Source organism: Pygocentrus nattereri, chromosome 3 (genome assembly GCF_015220715.1).
Source record: "Pygocentrus nattereri isolate fPygNat1 chromosome 3, fPygNat1.pri, whole genome shotgun sequence".
Classification (NCBI taxonomy): Eukaryota; Metazoa; Chordata; class Actinopteri; order Characiformes; family Serrasalmidae; genus Pygocentrus; species Pygocentrus nattereri.
Genome location: NC_051213.1, coordinates 24,419,539 through 24,445,314, shown reverse-complemented (window position 1 = coordinate 24,445,314; position 25,776 = coordinate 24,419,539). Strand labels below are relative to the sequence as shown.

Sequence of the window (25,776 nt, the reverse complement as noted above, 5' to 3'; positions counted from 1 at the left end):
TTTATTGCATCCAAATTTTTATTTAAGTAGATTGTACATTTTATTTTATGCAGGAGTTTGAAATAATAAGGTATGAAATAACAAAGTATATTGTATTAACAAAGTAAACAGAATCAATACAAACTGAAGTCGACCACTGCGGTGTTGGAATTCACATCATGAATGTCCATAGTGAATACTGAGGAAGCAAGTATGTTTGTGTTAAGCAAAAAGACTAAGAAAATGCTTCAAAAACTGTAGCTGAAAGTTAAAATTGCATCATTTTGTATGATGGAGCGTTGCCTTGTCTGATACTGGTGGATATTGCGGAGCATCACTGGATTATGTGCTAAATATATCTGTCCCTGTTGCAAACATATATGCATAATAACTGAGCAGCCATATGGTATGTAGATTGCTGTACGGTATGTAGAGGCTAGTGAAATATCTGTGTACAATGTGCCCACTTCCTTTTCACTTCAGTGGGTTGGTCACACGTGTCCTGTAATCTAATGTAGACATACTGTCCATGCTCCAAACAGCACATATTTGCATGGATAAGTGAGTTCATCTGCTCACAGACCATTCTGAACATTCACACAAAATCCCTCTTTTCCCCTCATAAGAACACAGAGACATATACAAACATAACTACGCACTTAAACACAGGTCACATACAACTCAAATGAACATTTTACATTCACTTTATCATTCATTCTGTGCGGATTACTGTGTTTTGTTTGATTGGCTTTTTTGTTATACATTGTCAGCTAAAGCGATAAAAACTGGAAAGCTTTGTTTTACAGACCATTGCATAAGATTGGTGTCTTGAACTTTAGGTGTCGTCTTACTTTCAAATTGATCTTGAATCATTTTATCTAAAGAAATGACCTTTATCAAAATAAACTCTTTCTCTTTCTTAAACCACAAATTAATTCCAGTGACTTGCTTTTGTTTCATCATAAAATAGAAATAAAAAACTAAAGTATCTTGACAGTGTTCTTCATTCTCTCCGTGCTTACTCATACAAGTTGCGCATCAACACTCCATCTGTTTGGTACCTGTCACAAAAGAAAGAGCCAACACTGGAGCAGGAAAACCATATTAAAGTGGGATTAGGAAAACAGCAACAATGATGTTAACAGCTTTTAAATGTTCTGGAATCAAGGAAGGATGGAAGACATCATTTGAAGTGTCTTCCATGGTGCGGCTATAGAAGTCTTCAATCCTTTGATCAAATACTTACAAAACATTTCTTCTGCCAAACCTTCGTTATGGCCAGACTTACAAAAAGACAACCTTTAGAAGTAGAGTCTTTCAAAGTGCTTCCAACTGCACAGACAAATGCCTTTTTCCTACTTCTCCCCTAGCTTAATACAGTACATAGTTCACGATTTATTGCAGCAATCCTCCAGTTCTTTTTGAGCATTTTCATGAATGCGCAGCAGCATTATTCCTTTTCAGTTTGACACTCAGCAGCCTTTTGGGGTGGATCATGTTCTTCCCGTTCGTTGTCCACCACTACTTGTTACTGCGAGGTTAGGTCACGGTGCTTGTTATAATGGATGGCGCAGTAGTTGTTGAATTTTGGGCCTTTTTCCTTTTGCCGCCCCCTTTGGCACTCTCCTTGGAGTCCCGACCACGGATTTTTCCATTTGTTGGTCCTTGGTTCTTTGAAGTCGTCCCCTTGTCTCCTGAATTAATCAAACAAATTCATATATTTAGAACCCCATGGAGCACAAATGACTGCTGAAATTCAAGTCCTATCACTACGGGACTGGATATGAATGTAATATGTGTACAGGAGGAGGATATGATGATATGTTATCATTATCATGATAAATAATGTCAGGTTATGCATTTCTGAGTATATAATGGGTATTTTTAGAGCACTGAACAACTACATGTGTTTGCCTACAAACAATAAGAACTAGTGATTGCATAAACTGCATAGTAACAAGCAGCTGACTGGATGTTGATCCATTAGGTCTATATCATATTTCAGCAGTTTATTAAATCTTGGTTTTTATGGTAAATGTGGCACCACTGTTTTTCTGATGTATTTTGTCTGTTCCAACTTGTTTACAGACCTCTAAATACTGTAATACAAACTGTCTACTATGAAATTGCCTTCAAGTATTTGTATCATACCAGCTGTCCTTGTGTTTGAGCTGTGACTTAAAAAATAAAAACTCCTCTATAGGAAAAGTGCATAGTTTTTTGTAAATGCCAACATGATGCAATCCAGCACTGTTCAAAGCTGACAGGAAACACACAACAGCACTCCGTATGCCATTACTGCTGCCCAGACAGTAATAATCAAGGCCTTGTGAGGGTTGACGCCCGGGACTGGAGAAGTCTCAACACTTAGGGAGACAAAGCCTGAAGGAACATAATGGCCTTTATGAACACTGGAGCTGGCCAAAGTGAGACATCTCCCAACAGCCCTCCTCCCCACACCCTCTTGCAGCTAAGATCCGTGTGTGTATGTGTCTGTCACTTATTTTAAGTGCATAACTACTTCATCAACGCAAACATCCATTAGAGAGGCTTTCAGAGGCCTGGGGTCAGGGAGAGAAATACAACAGAGCTTGATTGTGAGATGTTGCGAATAAAAAGCCGGGATATGATAAGTGGGGATAGTCAACAAATCTTCAGACTAACACCGTTTAACACTGATACAAACTTTTACAGTCTATGCACATTATAATAATTAATCCAAGTACGATCAACAGAGGTGGGTAATAATTCGGTCGACTTACACTTAAGTAAAATTTTGGATGGATTTTTACCTCTTTAACATTAGCGACCGATTACCTTTTCTGTGTTAAAACTCATTATGTGTTGATTCAGCACCTGGACTGGTTTGCTGTAGCTCATACCTCTCACTTTACAACTTTATGTTTGACCAAAAGAGCTTAAAAAGTGAAGATTGCTGCCTAACAAACTTCAGGTACTCTGCAGATAGATGCTGGATGTTTTAAAAAAGCTCCACTACAGCATTATGAGTTAATCATTTTTAGTTGATAGTTTTTACTCCTACACAGAGGACAGTATTTTATTGTTGCTCTTTGTTATTCTTTGATGGCTGAGGCTGAGACTTGGGAGAAACAGCATTAGAAAAAAACAGACATGAGATACAAGAAAGATAAAGGGGAATGAGCATGAACATTTGAAAATTTGAAAATTTTGAGCACAATGTGTGATTATATCTCTACTAAAACTCAAGAGGATGAGCACATGATATTACTGGGGTCTTTCAGAAGAAATATCTAAGCAGCAGGGGACAAAAGCTAAAGTCTCTTTTGGCTTTCCAGTTGATCCCATTACTGACTATGAGAAACTACTTATTATAGATATTGAGATGTCTGTTTTTTCCTTTGCTTCGGGTACTCCAGTAGTTCTGTTGGGCTGCTTTTATGTCTACCTGAGTCATTAATTCATTAAAGTAACAATATACCTTTACTTGAATATGAGTTTAGGTAACTCTACCTACTTCTCGACAAAGCCACTTAAGCATCAGCATTGTCAAAACCAAAGGGAAAGGAACACATGCTGGTTCATTTCCCAACATTTTCAGCAGCACTACTGTAAGGGGGAGTGAGGCCTCTTTGCTGACTGATGTTTGTTATGAAGTTGGTGTTGTGAGTCTCAGTGCTCCCTGGAAACCGAGTCAACACTTCTATGGTACTGGAGAGCATTTGTGCCGTGTTTAATGACATGAGCATTACGGCCACTGCATACTCCTGAAACTGACATTCTGTTCAGTAAGACACAATCACACTCACAGGCACACACACTCACACACATACACACAGACAGACTCATCTGTTCTGCGTCTTGATAACACTCTGCAGACGTTAAAGATGATACAGAATGGTTTTCACAAAAAACAAAAACTACTGGATCAAGCATATAATGGCCAAGTTTATCTTTAGTAACACAAGGACTGAAAAGTTAAATCTTATATCCATGTGTTTATGTAATGCCAATAATGATAATAATGTAACCCTCGAAGTTGAGTGTAGATCCAAGTAACTCCAAGTCTCTTGTTCAAAGGGGTGGAAAATATAGTCGGGTTACAAGATTGAGGTAGAACTTCTCTTTTATTTCCCACTGAATGGCTATGGACAGTACAATTAGCAACAGCACTGCTAACACACCTTCTCTCTCTCTCTATGCGTCTCAAAGGGGTGTCCCTGTGTCCGTGTGTGAGTGTGTGTCCCTCTTAACTGCCCCCCCCCAGTAAGTCTGTAAATAGGGACTAAATATCAGAGTTGTAATATTAACTACTTAGGAATACTTAGGAATTGTTTTTAATCAATTCACAAGAATATGCATCATCTCACATCTTTAAGCTATACATATTTTAAACTACAATTTTTAAACTATACAATGAACAATGAATAATAATGAATTAAAACGATAAACAACTTCTTTCCCTCTTACAATAATAATAATAATGAATAACTGGGGCTGAACTGGCGTAGGCTGAACAGGTATATGTGTGCAAATATATATATATATATATATATATATATATATATATATATATATATATATATATATATCAAATATATATTTGAATAAACATTCAAAACACCTTTACAACTTTCTTTTCTGCTGGCTTTATGGGCAGGGGGCTGAATGAAGTTTCAAAAACTTACTTTTTTACTTTTTGAAACAAATTATGCTTATACACACATTTTCAAACTCTAATATACTCTAATAAACATTATGTAAAAAAAAAACTTTAACAGAAAAATTTGGGTAAATTTTGCTTTCCATGATATGGGCCCTTTTAACATTCAAAATGTACAATTTCCTTAGTCTACAGAGTTAAATTCATTGTTTAGCCGCATGATTCTGGAGTGGACATTATGTTTGTCATGAATGTCCATTCCCACAGAAAATGTTTACTTTTTGCAGCTACATGTGCACCAGCTCTTAATGAATGGTAAGAAGTAGATTAGTGACTAGGTTTCACTAGAGTGACAAGAGTTTATTCCTGGCCATGTTTAGCTTGTGACTATACAGAATCTGTCCAGTCCTATCAAAGGTGTAGTTGGTTTAAGTATTACTGACATATTTAGAGCTGTAGATGCTATTACTCAAAACTTCATCTCCACTCATCTACAAAAATCTCTCAACCACAAGCCACTACCTAAATAGCATAATTACCTATTTAGTAACAAACTATGCTGATGTTTGCTTCATATGAAGAAGCTCTTTGCTGAGTCACTACTCTCAACATTTGCCTGATGCCAGCTGCTTAAAGATAATCCAATACTTTGCTTTTGTAATCTTCAGAATTTCCAGTCAGGAAGGCCACTGGTTTCACATACAAAATTACATACAGCTAGAAAATTACAGGCTCGCCATCCAAGCAGACGCAGAAATGATCAATGGTTTTATCCAATAATTTGCGTTTTCTCAATAGAGGGATGGAATTAGACCACTTTTTTCCAAGTAAATACATAGTTCTGATAGTCAAACAGAATTTCCCAAATCATCCTGATGGTGTGTACCACCCCCATAGAGAGGTGAGCATACAAGTCTACCAAACACAGCTCTCAGAATTCTGACGCCTTTTTGCATGCGAGAAACATGTAAAACTACTATGTCTGCAGGTTATATAACACTCATATTGTGTTGTTTACGCAAACAGTTCTGGTTTGCATGGCAATGCTCTACCAAATTAATGGAATTAATGTAGTACAATCATTTTATCTACCAATAAACAGGATCTAATTTCTACAAAGTGATGCATGTAACCTTTACCCTCTCTAATTATGTGGTAAGGGTTTCACAGAAAATCAGTGATCTCATACATTCTTCAAATGTCTTTTCTCTTAAAAAAAAAAAAAAACAGCTTGTTTTGGCAGTACTCTTCTAAACATTTAACAATTTAATGGAGTTTGAGTCCTGCCACAAAATGTGTAATAATTTGAATTCCTTACGTTTTTTAACAAGGGCCTGGCAAAAGATGGAGCAAGAATTTCTGACGTTGTGCGTGATTTTCTGAGCTACTTTCCTGGAGTGTCACTGACTAAATATAGAATGTTATTTCATAAACCTATCAGCGAAAGTCTACCTGCAAACTTCTAGATGCACACATGAGGTTTTGCACAATTTTCGGGGGGCCTCTGGCTTAATACTGTTTGTTCTGTGAACACTCCTACTCAGGAAAGGAATTCAGTTGCCACGAGTACATGATACGCCTCCATCTTAGACTCTGATAATGATGATTTGCAGGCCACGAGTTTAAAGAGAGCAAAGCCCCCATCAGTCAGAAGTAGGGGAACCCCAGCCTCAGGTTCAGCACACAGGACACTCATTAGCTCGCCTCTGATAAAGCACTAATGGGGCTGGGGCAAGCTCTGTTCATTCATGACAGCAGTGATTACAGCGCCACTCAATCCAACCTAAACACTAGAGTCTGACAAAGGCAATCATGTGTTCAACAAATTCGGTTTTCGTGCAAACCTATTTATTAATCTACAGGAAGAGGGAGGGAAAAAAACGGGGGAGTACTCGGCCAAATCGACACAAAGCATGAGTTCTGCAGACGAGTAAATCACTGTGTTATACAAGCGCTGCCCCCTGTGATTTTACAGCTGCCCTGTGATCCAACTCCAGCAGATGTATTAACAGCCTTGCTAATTTAGCACGCGGTGTTCATGAAAAAAAAAGAGAGACAAGGAGGTCAAGACACCCAACACCTAAACATTCATATTTAGAACAGGATGGTTTCTTCCATTCACAGCACAACAGAGCTGAGAACAGCAGAAGCAAAGAAACAGTGCTAACATTATGCTAGTCAAGCACATGAGAGCTTTAAATTTGCACTGTTTCAAGGATGAACTGCAAACAAACATCTTCCCACACATCGAATCCCATCAGCGCAACACACCCCTGTCTCTGACCACCCTCTTCCCAAAAAGTGGTCACTAAGTTTAAAAATCTGGCAGGCAGTATAGCTCTTTTATGGGGTAGTTTATAATATTTCACTGTTAATTATTCTTATGGACCTGGGGCTGAAATTCTTTCCACAATGAGGGCGTCATACAGTGTAAATTTGCCTCTCATTTCTCAGATGCTGCTGTCATACCCAGTCCAGCATGGAGCCCACTTCTTCCCTGAAGAAGAACATGCTCCTCAGCCTACTTGAAACTCTTCAAAGAAGAAAGAGCGAAAACTTCATGGTATGGAAAATTAGCGCTTGAATTATGCAATACGCTATTTTTCATTATTATGAAGTTAGAACATTCCTTAACAACTATGTGAGGGGCCTTGTTACAACACCTATCTAACATGTGCAGCAGTATTTAGACTAAGTTATGAGTTAATGAGAGCTTCGGTCTGCATGCCAGGTTCAAAAACCTCGAAAGCTTACTTAGATGCTGTATGCTAGCTTATGAAATGTGATACGAGCAGACTGAATTCATGCAACAGGACCACCTAGGGGATGGTTGATATAAAGGCCGAAGTGTAAAAACACTATAGTAACAGCTATATTAAGTGCAAATGCATGAAATGTCTGAGTGTTCTCCCAAACCTCTCCTGGGCCCTAATATGATTAAAGTTCTGATGTTTTGCAAGGTCCATTTTATGAGCAAGGCAGAAAATTTCAATGTTCATGAAAACAAGCTGTCCAAACATGATGCCTTTGATTCTGCTGCAAATCATATAAACTCAAAGCAATGCACAGCCAGAGGGATTATTAACCTCGGCAGCAGACTGGCCAGTGAACAGTGAATGTTTTTCACAGAACTCCCCAATATCCTTTTGCTCATATCCAAAGTGTAAATGAAATATCTGACAGCAAATGACCGTAACAAGTTTTGATTCTGAAAGGCAGGAAAGTTGAGCTGAAGGAGATTAGCATTAGGCTTAAACAATTTATTCACAAAGACTTTGTACAGCTTATATGCCAGCTCATTTGATTTAGATCTCTTCTCGAGTGCCTGAACGTCATATTACTGTTAACCTCGGACCTTGGTAAGTGAAAACAACAAACACAAGCCTGTCTTAAGATCAAGTGCCAGCGATGCACAGATTACTGGCCAGCGGTGCTGCTGTTTGTTTACTGTTCATATTCACAGACTTGTTTATGTTTTATTGTGACACAAACATTGTGTCCTTATGCTACATAAACATACCCAAATTAGCTTAAGGATGCCACGTCTATGATGCAGTGTGTAAAGATTCGCTTAAAACCTAATAGTCTGGCAAGCTTCTCTGGGAGCACTTGCACGCCACATCCATGAAGCTGAGCAGATTATGAAAAGATATACTCCCTTACTGTTTCCATGAACAAACATTTGTTGTTTACTGCTTTTGTTGGCAAGTATGTCCAAGATAGAGTCACTCTTCCATGTTTCCCCTCCCGTGGCTTACCTTTTCCACAGGAGATCCTCTTCTGCACAGTGCACTTCCGCGTGTCAGTCTCTGGAGCACAGATAGAGGCAGACGCAGGTCCAGTAACAGTGGCTGGACTCGGGGGCTGAGTGGGCTCCCTCCTACGGTTCTGAGTGCCCTTTCTGAAACCACATGTTTTGTTTTTCTTCATGCAAGGGCCCCATGGACTCCATTCCCCCAGCTCACATTGCACTAGAACGTGAAGAAAGCAAAGATGAACTACGTTCCTCAGAAGAAAAAATTAGGCTTACTCAGTACAGGTCAAGAGTTACTCCAAACAAATATAGAGGAAAACATATCAGCGAACCCTTAGGAATTCATGATTGAGATTCAGACTGGTAATATCCATCAGCACTCATATTCTCTTATTCCTCCTCTATCAAAGGGAGGGCCTTTGTTATGATTATGTGTGGTGGGCTTCATTTTTATCCAACCTTATGACACACTGTCAAGCTCTAGTTATGACTTCCATGTGGTCTGAACTGTTTTCAATTGGAGACCAAATTTCAACATTAATTTTTTTGTTCATTTATTTTTTAAGGAGTGCATGTGGCAGAGTAGCTAAAAGGAACATCACACTGCCAAAAACAATCACAGAGAGAAAAATATATGATAAGAGGTGCTGGCCTGACCCCTTGTGAAGGTAAGGGAGCATGGGTAATGCCAAAACGTAACCTTGGAGGTTGAGGCGTCTCTCTAAAATAGCCAAGCAGCTTGAGGAAGCCAGAGCAGTCTCTGGGAGTAATGCTATTAGCACTGTGTTTGCTTGCTTATGACAGAACAATTTTCAAAATAAATCCATAAAGCCCTTATCACTCTGCAGGACTCCTTCCAAAGTTCCTTTCACTAGCAATTGAGAAACCCCAGAGAAAAGGAGAGAAGAGGGTGGAAAAAAAAAAGCTGTATGTATCCCAGCAGGTTTCTTCTTGTGCCATTGCTTTGATTGCTTTGCAGTGAAGCAAAGAGTGTTTTATGAAATGATGTGGTTCGTATATGCTTTTGAGGAAAGACTGGATCTCATGCGCAATTCAATCTCTGTACTTTCATAACATCCATATCTGTCTTTTCCATGTTTGGAAATAGAATCTCATCTCTTGAATAAGAACCAAGCTTGCATACCACCTCAAAGAGCTCATATGAAAGCTCTTCGTTACATATTGCTGTTGTCAGAACAAAACCTCGTATCTCCAAAATGGTAACTTTACAGGAGAAGGAAACAGATACTTCACTTTTAATGTAAGTCAATGGAACCAGAGTTTTTTCCAAGTAATTTTCGGCAGTTTCTTTTGATACATTCATCAATTTACATAAAATGTAAAGAGCAACAGGTGTCAAAAATTGAAACACGTCATAAAATGGAGATACAGGGTTTTGTTCTAACAGCAGTGATATACATGTTGTATATACCATGAGAACAATAAACTGATAATGTTCTGATAATGTCCTAAAGTTATACTGTTATCACAAAACTTCAATATAACTGCCATGGAGACAATCATTGTCATGAATGAAGATCACAAAATATTAGAGATCTAACAAAACAATGAGTGGTATTGTATTATACTGTTTCATATGTATGGTGGTCTGCAGAACACTCAGATGTCATCTATTTAGCAGAAAAGCTAAACTAAACTATCCATCCATCCATCCATTTTCCAAGCCGCTTCTCCGTCAGGGTCGCGGGGGGGAGCTGGAGCCTATCCCAGCAGTCTTCGGGCGGAAGGCAGGATACACCCTGGACAGGTCGCCAGTCCATCGCAGGGCAGACACACAGACACAGACAGTCACTCACACACTCACACCTAGGGACAATTTAGCACACCCAATTGGCCTGACTGCATGTCTTTGGACTGTGGGAGGAAACCGGAGAACCCGGAGGAAACCCACGCAGACACGGGGAGAACATGCAAACTCCACACAGAGAGGACCCCGGTCACCCGGCGGGGGAATCGACCCCAGGCCCTCCTTGCTGTGAGGCGAGAGCGCTACCCACCACGCCACCGTGCCGCCCTAAACTAAACTAAATAAAAATATTGCAATATTTTGATTGTCATGGATTTTCTGCAGTTTCTGCAATCTGATTCATTATTTGCTGAAAGCTCGATTTTAATATGTATGATTTACTTCTGTAACATGCAGACAAGGTCAAACCTTTGCCTGTTAGCATCTGTTTTCTTACACTTACACTCCAACAAAAAAGAATCATTGGAATAAATCCATGTCCACGAAAAAGCAGCTACATGTGTGTGCTCCCACATGAACTGTTATGCCTCACAGCCTCAAAGCGTGATCTAAAACAACACAAATACTAACACATATTTGAACGATCTCACTCACGTTAATACAAATATTGTTCATAAAGAAGCTGAAATAACCAATGTCAGTAGTTACACATAGTTACTGATTTAAAGTGTAATTTGAACAACTGGTTCTGGTTGTTTGCGCTAGCACACATACTCTTGTATACTGCTTGTACCTACATAATCTTTGTTGCAAATATAGTGTCTGTAAATAATTAGACATCTGTACATTACTTGTCTTTAGATTATAGTCTTCATATTGCTTGTATACTGTGTATACTGTGTACATTGTATATTGTGTACTGTCTGTACATTGCATATAATACTAGAGAGGCACAAATTGACTAAAGCAAATTCCTTGTATGTTAACATATTTTGGCCACTGATTCTAATTGTGATTTTGAAACTGAAAGAGTGATTTAAGTGATGAGTGCAGTGCCTGATGCCTTTCTGCATGAAGCTAACCAGCAGATGTAGATACACACATACACACACACACACACACACACTGCTTTAAATTTTTAATTGTGCCCTAATGAAACAGAATTTATTGGAATGCATTTGAATCTTTGAATGTGATGTTCTTGGTTTTGGATCTGCAGAACTGATAAATTCTTGGTTTGTAAAACTTGGTTTCTGATTGAGATATCTTAAAAATTCAACAAAATGTTTGTGAAGGTTTACTTTTGCAACATTTACAACTTTACCTTTCACCATGTGAAATGTTTCTGTGGACCACAATAAATAACTAGCATGTTACATTGTGTCTAGTGTCTAGTAGCCTGGGGTTAATTTATGAGCTGGTAGCTATAGCATTAGATTGGGACACTATATAGCATGGCTGCAGTTTCAAAAATGGTATTTTCATAATGTTGAATGCGCTAATAAACTAAAAATGGAAACATATTCTATAAACATATAACATATTAATGAACTGGTAATGAAAGAGATCTTATTCCAATTCATTCTGAAGCATTTTTACTGTGTGTGTCATCATTTATATCTGAAGGGTCACTCACCTACACACTCCATGGTGGCATTGACAGTGGTTAAGCCTTCAGGGCAGCTGTGGTAACACCGTCCACTGTATGAATACAGACCCTCTTTACATTTTGCACAAAATGTTCGACTGAAACAGTCTGCACAGTTTTCTATTTTGCATTCTGAAAGAAAAAGAAAGACACAAAATGTAGTCAGTAATGAGGGTAATTATGGGAACCTGTCAAGCCCCTTTCATGTCCTTTTAGTCTATAACTTATTGTTGTCAGTGAAGTTATACTTAACAGCAATCAATTTTCTATGATTTGAGTGAAATGTACACATAATGGATATTGTTGACTTTCCCTGCAGGAAGCTATGATAATTCATGAATGTGTTTAAGTGAAATATGCAGGCTGAATAACTCCTATTTGGAGATTTATTGGTGGAGGAGGGAAAAACAATCATTGAGAGAGACGATATATGCAGGCATTAAGCTATACCATAAATAACACCCAAAACCTTTTAAAAGCATAGCACAGCAGGGGTGAGCAAGTCCAGTCCAAGAGTCCTGCATGTCAAAGCTGTGTTCTGCTGCTTGCACCTCTGTCTCATTACAAGACCAGCTTCTTCAGTCAAACAACAAAACTGCTTTAAATTGGGGGCAATTATGAACACTGCACGAATGAAAAACAGACACCTTCCAACAAGACTACCAGAATACACTTCCCCACCCAAATCCCATCACTATTATCTAATTACAGGAGAGCCAATGCTTCATTCATTCCTTTGCACGTAACAGTGTCATGTAAAGGTTCATACATGAACAACAATCCAACAATCAGGGTGATCTGAATGCATTTATCTGTTAATGGCTTCTATATAAATAGTTCCTGTGAAATGATCACACTAAATGGTCAGGAGATATGAACAATTCTAGATTACAGCATGGGAACCTGTCAGAAAAGCATTTTGAGTAGACACCTTAGGGGAAGTTACACACGCATATCTTCACCACTGAGCTTGGACCAAAGACAGGAGAGGGCTTAGGAGTATTCTTGCTCCGTGTTCTCTGTTGTAACCTCTGCACTCAATTACTACTTTAAAATGCTTGACAACTAAATTTGACATCTGTGATGTTTGCAGAGAATACTTTTTCACTCAAGCATTCACAAATGTACCCTTAATGTAAGACAAATGTTGCTAACAAGATGTCTTGGGAATTTGGAGATGAATCAAATACAAGCAGCTGATTGAATAATTACAGCAGCTGAGCCACTGAGGGGTTTGAGCAGCAAGGTTGAAATGAAGGGCTAACATGCACTGTAGCCTTGCCATAACCCAGTACAACACACAATATGACAGCAAAGTAAGGATTCTTGAGCAAATAATAAGAAGAACACTTTGAAATCTTTAGTGTATGCTATTGCACATGCATGTTTTCATTTTCCCTTTTTTCTAATTCATTCTACATTAACAGACTATCACAAGACAAGAATCAAGTTTATATTTAAGTCCATTGCAACAGCTTGGACAGTTATAGTAATATTTATGTGGAGTCCATACCTGTGGACCATGTCTTATTGCTGATAAGAAGAAGCAATTGTGTCGTCAAATAGGTCTCTATATTTACACAGGATTATTAGAAAGAGTGGCTATCAACTCTGTAAAATTGCTTTAAAGAGAGACCATGACGTTGGATGTGAAATGCAAGCTCCACAGGGTAATATCCTTCACTGTCATGTCTGAATTGAGATTACCTTTAATGACTATTTAGAAAAGAACTGCATCACACCAACATCTGAGAGACATTAAGTAACATGATGCAAGAGTGTATCTTGCAAAACAAAAGACAGCATTTTCTTCCTGTAACAAAATATAATAAGTCCAAGCTGCAGCACACACTAATTGGCTATCAAAATTTACCTCCACCTCAAAAAGAAGATGAGAAATCATTCAATTTTCAACTAGAAACACACACTTGGCATAAAAATGCAAAAATTTGCCGATTAATCAGTCCACAGAGATACCACCAATCAGTTTATAAGAGGCATTGTGCAGTCGTTTATCTATAATTTTCCTTGACATTTGTTCAATCATAGTAAAATGTTGCCATATGGTAATATTGTATACCTTAGTGTATTCAAATTCAATAAATGTAGTATGAAATAGTATGAAGAAAAAGAAGATAAAAGGGAAATCCCATAAGAAAATGCAGATAGATGTAAGTGCTTAAGTAGAAAAAGATGGTCAAGCTCTGAACTAACATGAACTCTGCATTTCCAGGCCAAAGTAATAATGTAGACTTCCTTACAGAAACAGACAAACAGTGTATTACCAATGTTTTGCTTTGGATTTTTTCCCTGAATCCTGTCTTTCACCCACAAAGTTAGAGAAAACAGATCGCTGGCTCGGCTGTGTTGGGTAAGATGCGCTGGTTTAATGCCACTGGTGGAGTTCCTCAGTAAATTGCACGTAATGAATGATTCTCTACTTTCATACGAGTTTTCCTTCAGCAAGACATATCATTAAGTTGTTTTGTGTACATCATCCAAGAAAATCCAGTTGTATTTCTGTATATTGTTAAAAAGGCCAAGCAATTGCAACATTTTGTCAAAAAAATTAAGAAATTAATTAAGAGATTAAGAAATCAGTTATCAGTCAGTGTCAGTAAGTTCAATGGTTCCATTCATCAATTTGAGGAAAAATCAATTAACAATTTCACATTTTACATATATGCAACAGCACAAATGGCAAACCTTATGGACAGCAGACTTTTCAGCACTTCTGAGCTGCAATTCAATTCCTGCTACTTCAGCAGTTATATTCAGTTTAAAAGTTATGGTCATTTAGTTCTAAAAAGTTATTTTAAGTCTGTGGACATGCTCTTTTTACCAGAACCAACAACAATACTCACGTGTGCACCTGTTCACATCACGATTTCGAATGCCATAATATCCTACGGGACAAGTGGCCAGACACACCCCTGTCTGACGAATGTCACTTCGTTCCAGGAGGATAAAAAGGCGCGGTCGGCATTTTGTGCATCCGTTATATTCAGAGCAGCTTTCACAACCACTGGAGCATGATGGCGGTACTTCAGTACTTGCTGTCAGGATACAGAGAGGAAAAGATCAAAGAAGCAGAAGATAAAATATTAATATAAATATAATTACAGTGTTCAAACATAGTTTTTAAAAGAATCAGAATTAAATGATAAAATAATAATAAATAATATTTATTTAAAATAAATAAATAAGACTTTGAAGGACTCTTTCCATTCGAGACATTTTAGGTCACAATTTGGAATTGGATTCATTACAACACATTGCAAACTGTACAGTTGAACATGGACTGACAACTCATAAGATAAACACTCCATTTTAAATCATGCAGCCTGTCAGATGTAGTTCTCTATCAGACCATGAAACAACACATTTATGAAAAAGTGACAACTGACATTACTGCATAACCTCACATGATTGTTCAGATTTGTCCTTCTCATGACTCCTTGCAATCTCACTTTTATTATTGTCCAAAAAATGCTAGTGTCAATAGCCAATGGGAGAAATAAAGGATTGCACAAAGTGCACATCCTGTTTCTGGGGCCAATCGCCTTCAAAAAAGCGGTCATCTGCGCAGATTTATGGGTCTACATGGTATCATCTCTAAATATACACAGTTTCAAGGAAATTCATCTGCCCAGCCCATCTCACAGAAATAAAGCGGATGATAAAAGTGTTAAAAATACACCTCTGAATTAGTTGCACACAGGTCAAGTCATGGCAACAATGCATGGGGATGCATGCAAGTATCTGTGTAAGTCTTGTTCTTTCCACGGCATTAATGATAGACAAATCATTATCCCGTAATATTTAACTGGCAGCAAAGGTGGCGAGATGTGATCAAGTGTCATATACCATTCTGACCATGCTAATAGAGTTTATCTGTTTGATTCTAACAGCCCACTGGAATGCTCCCCCAGTTGTGCTTACTCTTATCCTTATCTAACAACAGTACATGAGGCAGAAGCAGTGAGAACATGACAGATTTGAATTAGGCATATGGCAAAGAAACCATGCACACATGAAGAAATTGTGCTGACACAAAATACCCTGAAGGTCCAGGAGAACATCTGTGTAAAACATTCTGATTTTCCCTCTCTGTGTTGTGTAGATTCATTATATAAATCATACACATCAATTAAAGACCGCCGCCAGACATGAAAGCACTCGGCCAGTTATCAACAAAACATACATTACGAGAGCTGTATTGTTCCGCCTGTGTAACTTGGTACAGAACTCCTCTTCAAGGCCTCAAGGTGTTTGAATCAGAATGAGTTTGACCAGTGACTCTAAACATAAACACATCTTCAGGACCATTTACACTTCTGGTGCAGAGGCTCATCAAATGCAGAGACATTCTTCATCTGATCACTACATTCCTTCCCCTCCCTCGGAGCTGGGAGATATGAAAAAGCCTCTCTTTAGAAACAATAAATATGAAAGTAGTATGATAGATGGTAGGGGCAAATCACTGTTTTGGTTGAGTTTATGGAACAGTGGTTAGACCAACTCAATGCACAAACAGGGACGCAACTGTCCACAGTCACCAAAAAAAAAGCAGCAGCAACCTCTGTGGTGGAGGCAGGATTTCACGACATCATTCAATCGGTCTGTGAAGCGTGTGATAAGACCATAAGTTGAATAGTCTTCATGCCCAGCTTGTAGAGATCATCTGCAGACTAAAGCTACATTAATATGAAGCATAAATCTGCCCTCAACTCTCTGCTCTTGCTCAAGCATCCTGGAGGTAATAAACGAGCGGAGGATAAATGAACTGCAATCTGTTTTCCTAAAATGAAAACAGTAATCTTGCTCAGCTTAGCTGGACATCACAACCGAGACATTTTTGGCCCAAAAGACAGTTCTGGCCAAGAAAGCACACAGAAATCTGATTTTCCAGGAATTCAGGAATAGTGTGGATAGCTGGTTGAATTAATGCAAGTTTGATGACATCTAGTGCATAGCGACAAAACCCTAGAAAGGGTGAGGACAGGACATTTAGCGTCGTAAATTCAAGTATATTAAGTAAACACAACAATTGTTAGCATTGTCTCTTAGCATCGTTTTTGCAAGGCAGCAACGTTATATAATCAGATTTCTGAAAAAGAGGGATGTCATATGAGATGCGGGTATATGTGTAACCCTAGGCATACGCTGCATTTACGCTGATTATAAGTTAAGCCCTCATAGCCAGAGAACGGTGGAGTTAGCTAATAAGCACATAAAAGCATGTGTCTCATCTCATCCATCGCTACCATGAGTGAGGTAGATAACTTGATCACTCATTTCCTGGATCACAGATTGCATTACTGTTTTAAAGCAATCTGTAATATAAACACAGCTAAACACTCGGGCAAAATGAACTGTCGATGTTTTTGTTGCATTGGTTTAGGCATTTTCAGATTGCCAACAAGCACTAAAATTTGACAGTAGCTCAGCCTGATGTGAAATAGCATCTGTCGGAACAATGTCCGCCAATAAAACTGATGAAACGATATTAAAAGTAATGTCTTCATGGATTTGAGGCAGACTTATTGGTCAACTGTTAAGATTTTAAGATCCTCCTGAGAGATCTTGGTTTATGATTTATTTCATATTGTAAAATGCTCTGATGTAGGAGATCATTATCCCACCATTTCTTTAGATTTTTTTAAAAACTCTGTGGTAATGTTAAAAAGCCATGGCGAGTCATTTACTAATTAACCAGCCGCGAATGCTGCGAACATATTTGTACAGCTGTCGCACTGCAAGAATATGCTCTGCACAGACTCAAATGTTTAATTAGCCACAGTAGCTCTCTAGAGGGAGCTCTTTTTATACTCTGCGAATTACAGATTAACTCTTATCTTCAAGTACCATGTGAAAGAACGCATGCAAAGTTGAAAAATTTTTCATTTTATTTTCAGGAATTTGCTTTTGTTTGAAGCACAGACTCTTGCAGAGTAGCAGCAAAAAGTGTATGTATATTTTCAGAAAAATCTAGTGTGCCAACTCAGCTCAGTTGTAATGCTTTGTTTCAAAATGAATTCTTTCATTAACCAGTGCTCAAAACCACCATTAAAGTCATCAAATCTTTAAGTGTACTGACTTTAAAACAATACATGCCATAATATCTATAAAAAGCATAGCATAAACTAAAAGCAAAGAAATTAAAGTAAGGAGGAAAAACAGCCATTCAAAGGAAACTTGAGAGCCATTATGATCTGCACTGGTAAAGCAAACAATAGGGATGAAAATAAACAAAAGTAATTTTTATTGCTGCAGTTAAATGTTTATAACAAATGCACCACTGTGTTTCGAGTGGCTGTGAACCACAAGTAAGAACTCTGTGAAGAGAGACAGAAGGACAGACGGACAGTAAATGCTAGTAAGACAGATGTGATGACTCACTGTGTCTGTGCCTCCTGCCTCTGGAGACTTTGAGGCTGTCGTTGTAACCCATGGAGCTGAGGAAGACCACCGCCAGCGCCACCAGTCCCAGCTGCATAGTCTCTGCTGCCCAGCTGCGCTGGGTCTCCCCCTGCAGGCAGACAGATGCGGCGGGGGGCACCCCCTTCCACGCTATGACAGGTGGAGCGGTCTACTGCCAGCTGTGGCCGCCGCTGCCTTTAGTGGAGGCTGCTGCAGCTGCAAGTCCAAGCATGCCCAGGGCACGAGCCATATGAGGATGAGGAGGATGATGGAAGTGGTTCAGGTGCAGGGAGATGTGCTGAGATGAAAGTGAGAGCTGAAGGAGCGCGCGGCCCTTTTCAACCCATGAAGCCGGGCAGTGCTGGAAGCAGCGCGTAGCCTGTAACGGCAGCGGCCAGGAGAGGCTGGTGTGAGTGAGCGCCCCAGCCCAGGAGCATGTGTCTTATTAGGGATGCTGGGAGGAGGAGGGGGAGTGCAAAAAAAAGAGAAAAAAAAAGATGGAGAGAGGTTCTGGAATCCTACGCGTGACAACGCATCAGTCAGTGCCAAGACCTGCTGGGGAGAGAGAAAGAGATGGGAAGAGAGTTGGAGGTGGACGAGAGTGGGTGGAGAGGGGTAGAAAAACACAATGAGACAAGAGCTTTAAAAAGTGCTCTGTTAAGTCAGCATGTCAAAAGAAAATCCAAATATCCTAGCCAGAGGGATATAGACCATTTTTACTTCTCCACTAAATTATCCTCTATAAAATGAAATTCTTTTATTAGACCTCTGACCTGAGTCATAAGCAAATACAAAGTACAATATCACAAAAAACATTTTAAAAAAATACTTACATTACCAGGTTCTCTCATTATAATCCCTAAACGTAATCCCTATATATCTTTCAGAATAATTTCTCACCACATTTCAGCACATATGATAACAGTATTAGCTGAACTGATTTGTAAGCCATGTCTCAAAACAGTAAACCAGCACAAAAATGTCTGACTAAAGAAATCTTATACTAACATTGACTCCACAAAAACCAGAAATTCCGGCCTTATTAAATCATGTGCCTGATACAGTATATCCATGTGGCTAAAAAAGTACACGATCATCAAAGCTGAGACCGATTCTACGAAATCATTAGCAGTCATGGTACAATGAAACAAATTCCACAAATAGTTTTTGGTCAGTGTACTTCAAGTTGACTTGTCGAGAGGGGTGATGAATGAAAAAACATGTTTACTCCATTTCTCTGAAAACAATGAGGACAGAGAAGCATGCCTTTTTTGCTCTGAAATCACAGCATGAGAGTCAGACACTAAGTTACCCCAACTGTCATGTCTCTTTATGAAAGAGAAATAGATTAGAGAAGCTGATTCTAAAATGCTGATTCTCACATTCCAGCAGAAATGGATGGCCAGTCTGCAAGTACACAAGAGAGACTTCATGCCTGGAAGTATCTAGGAAAGCAGAGCCATATTAGGCCACAGTTCCTCTGGATGTTGCGTCGTTTTGTGAGTGAAGAAGGCATGCAATAATTCTTTGCATACCAGAATGTACCAAACTCTGACAACACTGCAAACAATTAGGCTTCATTTAGCATGATTTAGTCACTCAATTTATACATCAGCAGCTGGTACAATGATATAATCACATTTTTCAATTGAATGGGTTTTTTTTCAGTGAACTGAGGAGCGTTATTTAACGCACTGTTCAATGATAATGAAAAAAATACGGAGAAAGGCCAGACATACTAGGACAAAGCATGACTTTCACTATGCGTAGTCTGCAGACTGACAGAAAAGTAATCTGGATTGATCTTGAGATCAGCCAGACAACCATCCTCAAGCAACAAATGAAAATACATGTCACAGTTTATTTGGGGGGGGAGTACTCTTGCGGAAATAAGTCAAGCCATTGTGAAACATTGTGAAGCAGGACAGTGCCTAATTACACTGTGTGACATCATCTGCAAAAGGAACACATCAGAGTCACAAACCTTCTCCCAAATAAAGCCCTGTTGAATGGGACAGTTGGCACTACCCTAAGCACAATGTCCACCACACTCTGACTAATCTGAAGACTTTAGATGCGCACTGTGTAATGTGAGATATGTAGAAATCATCAGCTCACTGCACTCAGATTGTTAAAGTACCATAATTCATTCCATCCCACATGCTGTCATGTTTGCAGGTGTTTTGATTAATTGCTTTGGAGGAGTGGAACAGCACAGTGGTGGTAAGCTGAAATGTCAAGTTACTTCCTAAAATGTATCAAGTGGCATTGTGCTTAACAAAATCCAGAAAGCTCAACATTGTGGCCAAGGAAATGATTGTTAACACACACCAAAACATGAACCAAAAAACACACAGACCCAAAAACAGACACACATGGAGGAGACATACAAAAATTGCTAGATTCTCTCTATCTCTCACATGGACCACTAGATGTATGAGCAAGAGCTCTAAGGAATAGGCCACATCTTCACATCTTCTCCTCAGCACTACCTTCATTCTGCTTAGCCCCAAAGGACATCTCCTCTACTCCCAAAGTTTATTTGTCTTTGACACTGAATAATAGACAAATGTCTTCAACACCTTCCTCATATTTATTAGCCTGAGCCAAAAACTCCCAGCGCCTGCTGTCCGAGGCCCAAGTGGAAGATATTAATTGGGAGTGATGTGTCATGCCTGACGCAGTCATATGTCATTGTGTAAGATAGTTTCCAGTCACATAATAGCAGAAACGCCTCTCTTGGTCTTGCGAAATATACATTTAAAAATTGCGTGCAACTGAAAAAAGGGGTTATAAATAATCTTTTACTTTTACATTACAGAGAGACTTTCTTTATCTAAAATCTATACTTGAAGATGTCATACTATATAGGCCTTTTGCTGTCCTAATAAGGCAGCCTCTGTAAGGGTTTGCAAGGCATCTTCTGTTCATGAGTGATCGACTCATTGAGGAGCACTTAGACACTTCAACTTCACTCTGAGCTCTATCTTTGCCTCCTCATCCATTACGTTCTTCCCCACTGCCTCTTTTCAGCCCAACGACAAACTGAAACTAGCAACTGAAACCCTTCATCAAACACTCAGGAGATTAAATTGCCAGCTTTGTAAGTCCTTTTGATTTATTAATTATTTAAGCAGCAATGAAAGAGAGCTGCCACCAAGGGAGAACACTCAAGAGGACACACAAATAGCCCATTCTCCCTACTGGCGTGATAAAAACCTGCCTTTAAAAAGCCAGCGGACATGTAGCATACCTGCCACAGCCAGCAGATCCAGCTATGTCCTCTTTTCCCCTTAGCACATAAAGCTTTTTTCCATTCCAGATCAAAAAGTCTACAGCCCTGCATAATCCACCGGGCACTAGATTTAGCAGCAAGTTAAAGCAGAACCATGAAAAGACCAGAGCAATAAACAGGCTATAAACACAGTGAGTAATAAAGCACTGAACAAAGCTATGCCCAACAAGAAAGTCGACTTAAAAGCTATACGTTAGAGAATGCTAAGCAAAACAAGGGCAATTGATAAGCCTTTTCTGGCTCTTTCACAGATGCCGCTGAAAAACTGGCTGCCGTTTTAACGGTTGTTTCAGTGCTGTGATGTTTCAGCTGCATCTTTAACAAGATTAAATGAATATATGTTTGACATATAAATTCAGTAGTGTATGGTGTTTATGGACATGGAAGTAAAAAGCTTATCTATAAAAACTCCACATATTAAGGAGTTGGCACTGCAATGTACAATAAGAGCAAACTGCAGAGAGTAAAAGTAACCTTTAAAATTGTATGCAGCCTGTATCATAAGGATATAAGCCCACATAAAATTCGACTTGTAACATCTGCACAGACGCACACCTGGCACAACCGCAGACCACAGCAGGAGCCACAGTCATTTAGGTTCTTAGCTCTATACGTTAAAAGTGCTGTGAATGCATAACAGATGTGGGTCTTCCCTGAACTTCCTTCTTCTGCCCTCTTAAATCATACTCTTTCAACATTCTGTGCAACACAGTGAGCCTATCACCATGTGGCTTCCTTCACAGTAAACTCATCTTGCCAGCTTTTGCACCAGATTGTGAACATGCCACACTGCCACTCTTCACACAAAACCTTTGCTGTAGTAGTAAAAAAAATCCTAACTTTTATTATATATGAAATTAATAATGATTTATTCCAAGCAATTTTGGAACATTTCTATTGGTCCTAGCAGAAGAAACATCACATAATGTAGGGGACAGCTGGCATTTTAAAACAATGTAAACAATTAACAATTTAAAGAAACAACAAAAATCGGGATACAGGGTGTCGTTTACTGTCAGGCATCTTCGGAAACAGAACTAGCGTTTTGAAATGTCATAAAGTATATGCCTGAGATCCAGTAACTTTACACAGATTTGAGCATTACCCTTCTGCCAAAGTATCGCTAGATCTCAACAGAACTGAAAAGTTATTGTGTGATCTGATACTCCAGTTCTTGAACACTCCTAACAGATATAAAACTCCACTGAGTTGTATCATGTTATGCTTAAGCGCCATTATAAATCAAGACTGGCACAAAAAACTTTGACTGTAATTATTTCATTTGTTTTTTTTCTTATAAAATGTATTTAGACTCAACCTCCTTCACATAGATTAGATCTATGTGTTCTCTGTCAAATGACTGTACATGTGGAATAGTCAGTCTACAAAGGTTTCTACTTCATTCATTCTAGTGCTCTGGTTTCTCTCAGTGCAACTAGAGGGTCGAAGGTTCCTGAACCTTGCTACTGCTATTACACCAGCTAATGCAGCATGTACATGGTCACGAGGGAAGTGCATAACATCCTTACTCCAACACTCTTAGATGCTCTGAATCTGAATTATTCTCCTTCCAAGACCAGTGACACTATCCCCCAGGATGTAAAGGATTTAAAGTATCATGAACTGTCCATGAACAAATTTAGAAATTAAGTATTTGAAATAGCAAATAGTAGAATGGGTATCAGCATAGCTATCTCTCTCACTGGCAGCAGAGCTCCACAGTGGATGGAGCAGCGGCTGCTGAGGTCAGGGGAGAGAGGGAACGAGCTGAATCCTATAACTCTGTCCTCTATTCCAGAGCTTGTTTTATCAACTAGTAGATCAGCATAAGTACATAGAGCCAGAATAAATCCTTGGTTGCCCAGTGTCCTTTCCCGTAAATGTGCATGGTCTTGAAAACCCATAACTTGCTAAAGAGAATAAAGAGCAAGTCCTAAAACAAACAGAACGTTTAATAGACTCAGATAGAGGCATTTAAGGAGAGGTCATATTTCAACCTGACACAGACCTTCAAAACAGGCAAAAAGGCAAAATGCACACATATATCCCTAATAACACTGGTCTGATTTAGGCTATTATTTCTGTGCATTTAGATTTTACAAACTAAGAATGTATTGTTAATACATTAATAATAATAATAATAATAATAATAATACATGTGATTCTAAAGAAGCCCAATTAAATGTTGAATAAATATGTTTCTATAATTTAGATTTTTAGCCCACTGTGGTTAAAATATAAATCAGTAAAATAACAAATAAATAATACATAAAGTACACATAAAGAAATGAGTTTATTTACAGGTATACTAGTAGGGTAGATTAGTAGATCCTGAGCCACAATACATTATTTAAAAGTACTTGTAACTACGCATGGTCAATGTAGTTAGAGCATCTCTCAGAAGCCAAATGTATTATTGATTAATTGGGAATGTATTCATAGAGAGGAAAGCACACATTCAACCTACCTCCTCTGCGCTGTCAGACTCATTTCGTCCCAGAGCAGTGTAGTGCAGACTGTGTGGATCTCCTGGAGGGAATCAGGCACCCCGGGGAGTATGTGTCTGTGGGCTCTAACTGAGGCTCTGGGTCTCTAGGGACAGACACTTCGCATCAGCGCTCTCTGACTATTTTCTGACCCCAAAAATATGATGTCAGATAGAAATCCCCGGGAACACTGATGCAAGTCGTGCCAAAAACTGCCAGCCAACAGTGAAGAATGACAAGCTGTGAAGATGAAAATGTGACAGTGTCCTAGATCCATTCAGCTGCGTCTCCAGCGGAGCCCCTCACAGGCCTCGCTCACTGCGCGCCCCACTGTAGTCATTCTACAGCAAGCTGCACATAAATCCACTTTTAAAGCCCGGACAGCATCCAGCTCACGCCGAGAGCTTCAGTCTCAGGAAGTTTGCATCCAACTCCATCCAGTGCCGTTTCAGCGCGCGCAGGGCCTGAGCTGGCCCCGCCCCTAACACCATGTCACACACACGCGCACACACGAACAACACAAACACACACATGCACATAGGAGAGAGAGAAAACCTGTGGTGGACGCTTTTCCTGGACAGGCTGCGCTCCGAGAGGAGACTGGAATCTTTTTTAGTGCTCCTTCTGCAAAAACAGACCACCTGAATCTCTCCAGATGCCTTCTGTCTGGAGCTACAGGCAAGTAAACAGGTGGGTGGTCCACCTCAGACTCTTAGTCCTGTAGAATCATTTCGTCTCATCACCAACATCTGAAGGTAAATTTGGTCTGATATGGATTTGAGCTAATTGGGTCTTCAGGGGTTCTTTATAGAACCATAGGCACTCAAAAATGGTTCTTTGCTTGATTTCGTCCCTATGATGGAAAACCTTCTGTACATGGTTATTTAAAGAACCGTTGTCAAATGGCTCTAAATTGCACTAAAATGGTTCCGCTGTTATTACAGGTCATAAAACCTTTCTTCAGGTGTCTGTCTGTGTAAACTGAAAGCAGCTCGGGTGAAAAACAGAGCGACGTAGCTCTATTTCTCTCACCCTCACTAATAAATAAGTCACACAGGCGCTCATACAGTTTGTATAAATACCAGGGAACGAATCGTCTGCTGACCTGATGATGCTGAGGGGGCTGCGGAAAGGGGGCTTGGCCCGGCCTACTTTTAAATGTGGGCCAAAGTACGTTCCATACACTGCTAGCACATGTCTGCATAACATGGGTCTGTATATGTTCTTGAGCTCTGCCCGTTCTGTTAACATGACGTTTGAGACGCTTGACATAACTTACAGACCTGCTGGGTTCATCTGTCCTGCAACACAAACGGTGTGATAAACATGAATGTTGAGGAGGAGAGGGTAGAGAACTCCTCCTGGCAGTAGGTTACAAGCCTGAAATTGTTACAATAGCAAAACCTATATAGAACCCTTTTTAACACATTGTCCATTGATCTGAAAAAACCATTTCACCAGGCAAAGAACCATCATAGAATTATGCTATATAGAACCCATAGTTCTAAATGCAAGCATTGCCTTCACTAAAGAACCATCTTTTTTAATTGTGTAGTATTTATGTTTTCTTTTTGTGTGGGTAGACTTTACCTCCACTGCTAATGTAGCTGTTAACTCAATGTTTACACGTGGATTTTGACATTTTGTCTGATCCACATGTTCTCTGAGCTTGAACTCCTAAGATTTTCCTTTCCAAATCAGGACTATGAAGAGTTGATATTACTTATCATATTGAATTCAGTCTTGTGGTCACATGATGGCTGAATAACATGTAATAAAAAAATAAATGAGTGCTATTATTTCCTTATTTTCTTTATTTTGTAACATTATACAGTAGAGAG

The 25,776-nt window shown here is 39.2% G+C and overlaps 1 protein-coding gene across 2 annotated transcripts; it reads right to left on the bottom strand.

The window, feature by feature from the left end:
- On the bottom strand, positions 1-24,349 carry rspo1 (R-spondin 1). 2 transcript variants are annotated; one of them, XM_017694026.2, is made up of 6 exons: positions 23,917-24,349; positions 18,134-18,709; positions 14,596-14,787; positions 11,720-11,863; positions 8,380-8,592; positions 1-1,673 (listed from the first exon to the last, which is right to left on the bottom strand). In XM_017694026.2, exons 2-6 carry the CDS (start codon positions 18,228-18,230, stop codon positions 1,519-1,521), a joined length of 801 nt encoding a protein of 266 aa, XP_017549515.1. In that variant the 5' UTR covers positions 18,231-18,709; positions 23,917-24,349; the 3' UTR covers positions 1-1,518. The 2 variants fall into 2 exon arrangements, with proteins under 2 accessions (XP_017549515.1, XP_017549516.1); XM_017694027.2 differs by having other exon boundaries at positions 18,134-18,706.
- Between the last annotated feature and the right edge of the window lie 1,427 nt (positions 24,350-25,776).

What these genes read in the sequence shown, in the direction of transcription:
- rspo1 (XM_017694026.2), bottom strand. Translation starts at nt 18,230, where the DNA reads ATGCAGCTGGGACTGGTGGCGCTGGCGGTGGTCTTCCTCAGCTCCATG. An exon ending in AGGCAGGAGGCACAGACACA is followed by an intron (nt 14,788 to 18,133) that starts GTGAGTCATCAC and finishes GTATCCTGACAG; the next exon opens with CAAGTACTGAAGTACCGCCA. An exon ending in TGCCACCATGGAGTGTGTAG is followed by an intron (nt 8,593 to 11,719) that starts GTGAGTGACCCT and finishes TTCACGTTCTAG; the next exon opens with TGCAATGTGAGCTGGGGGAA.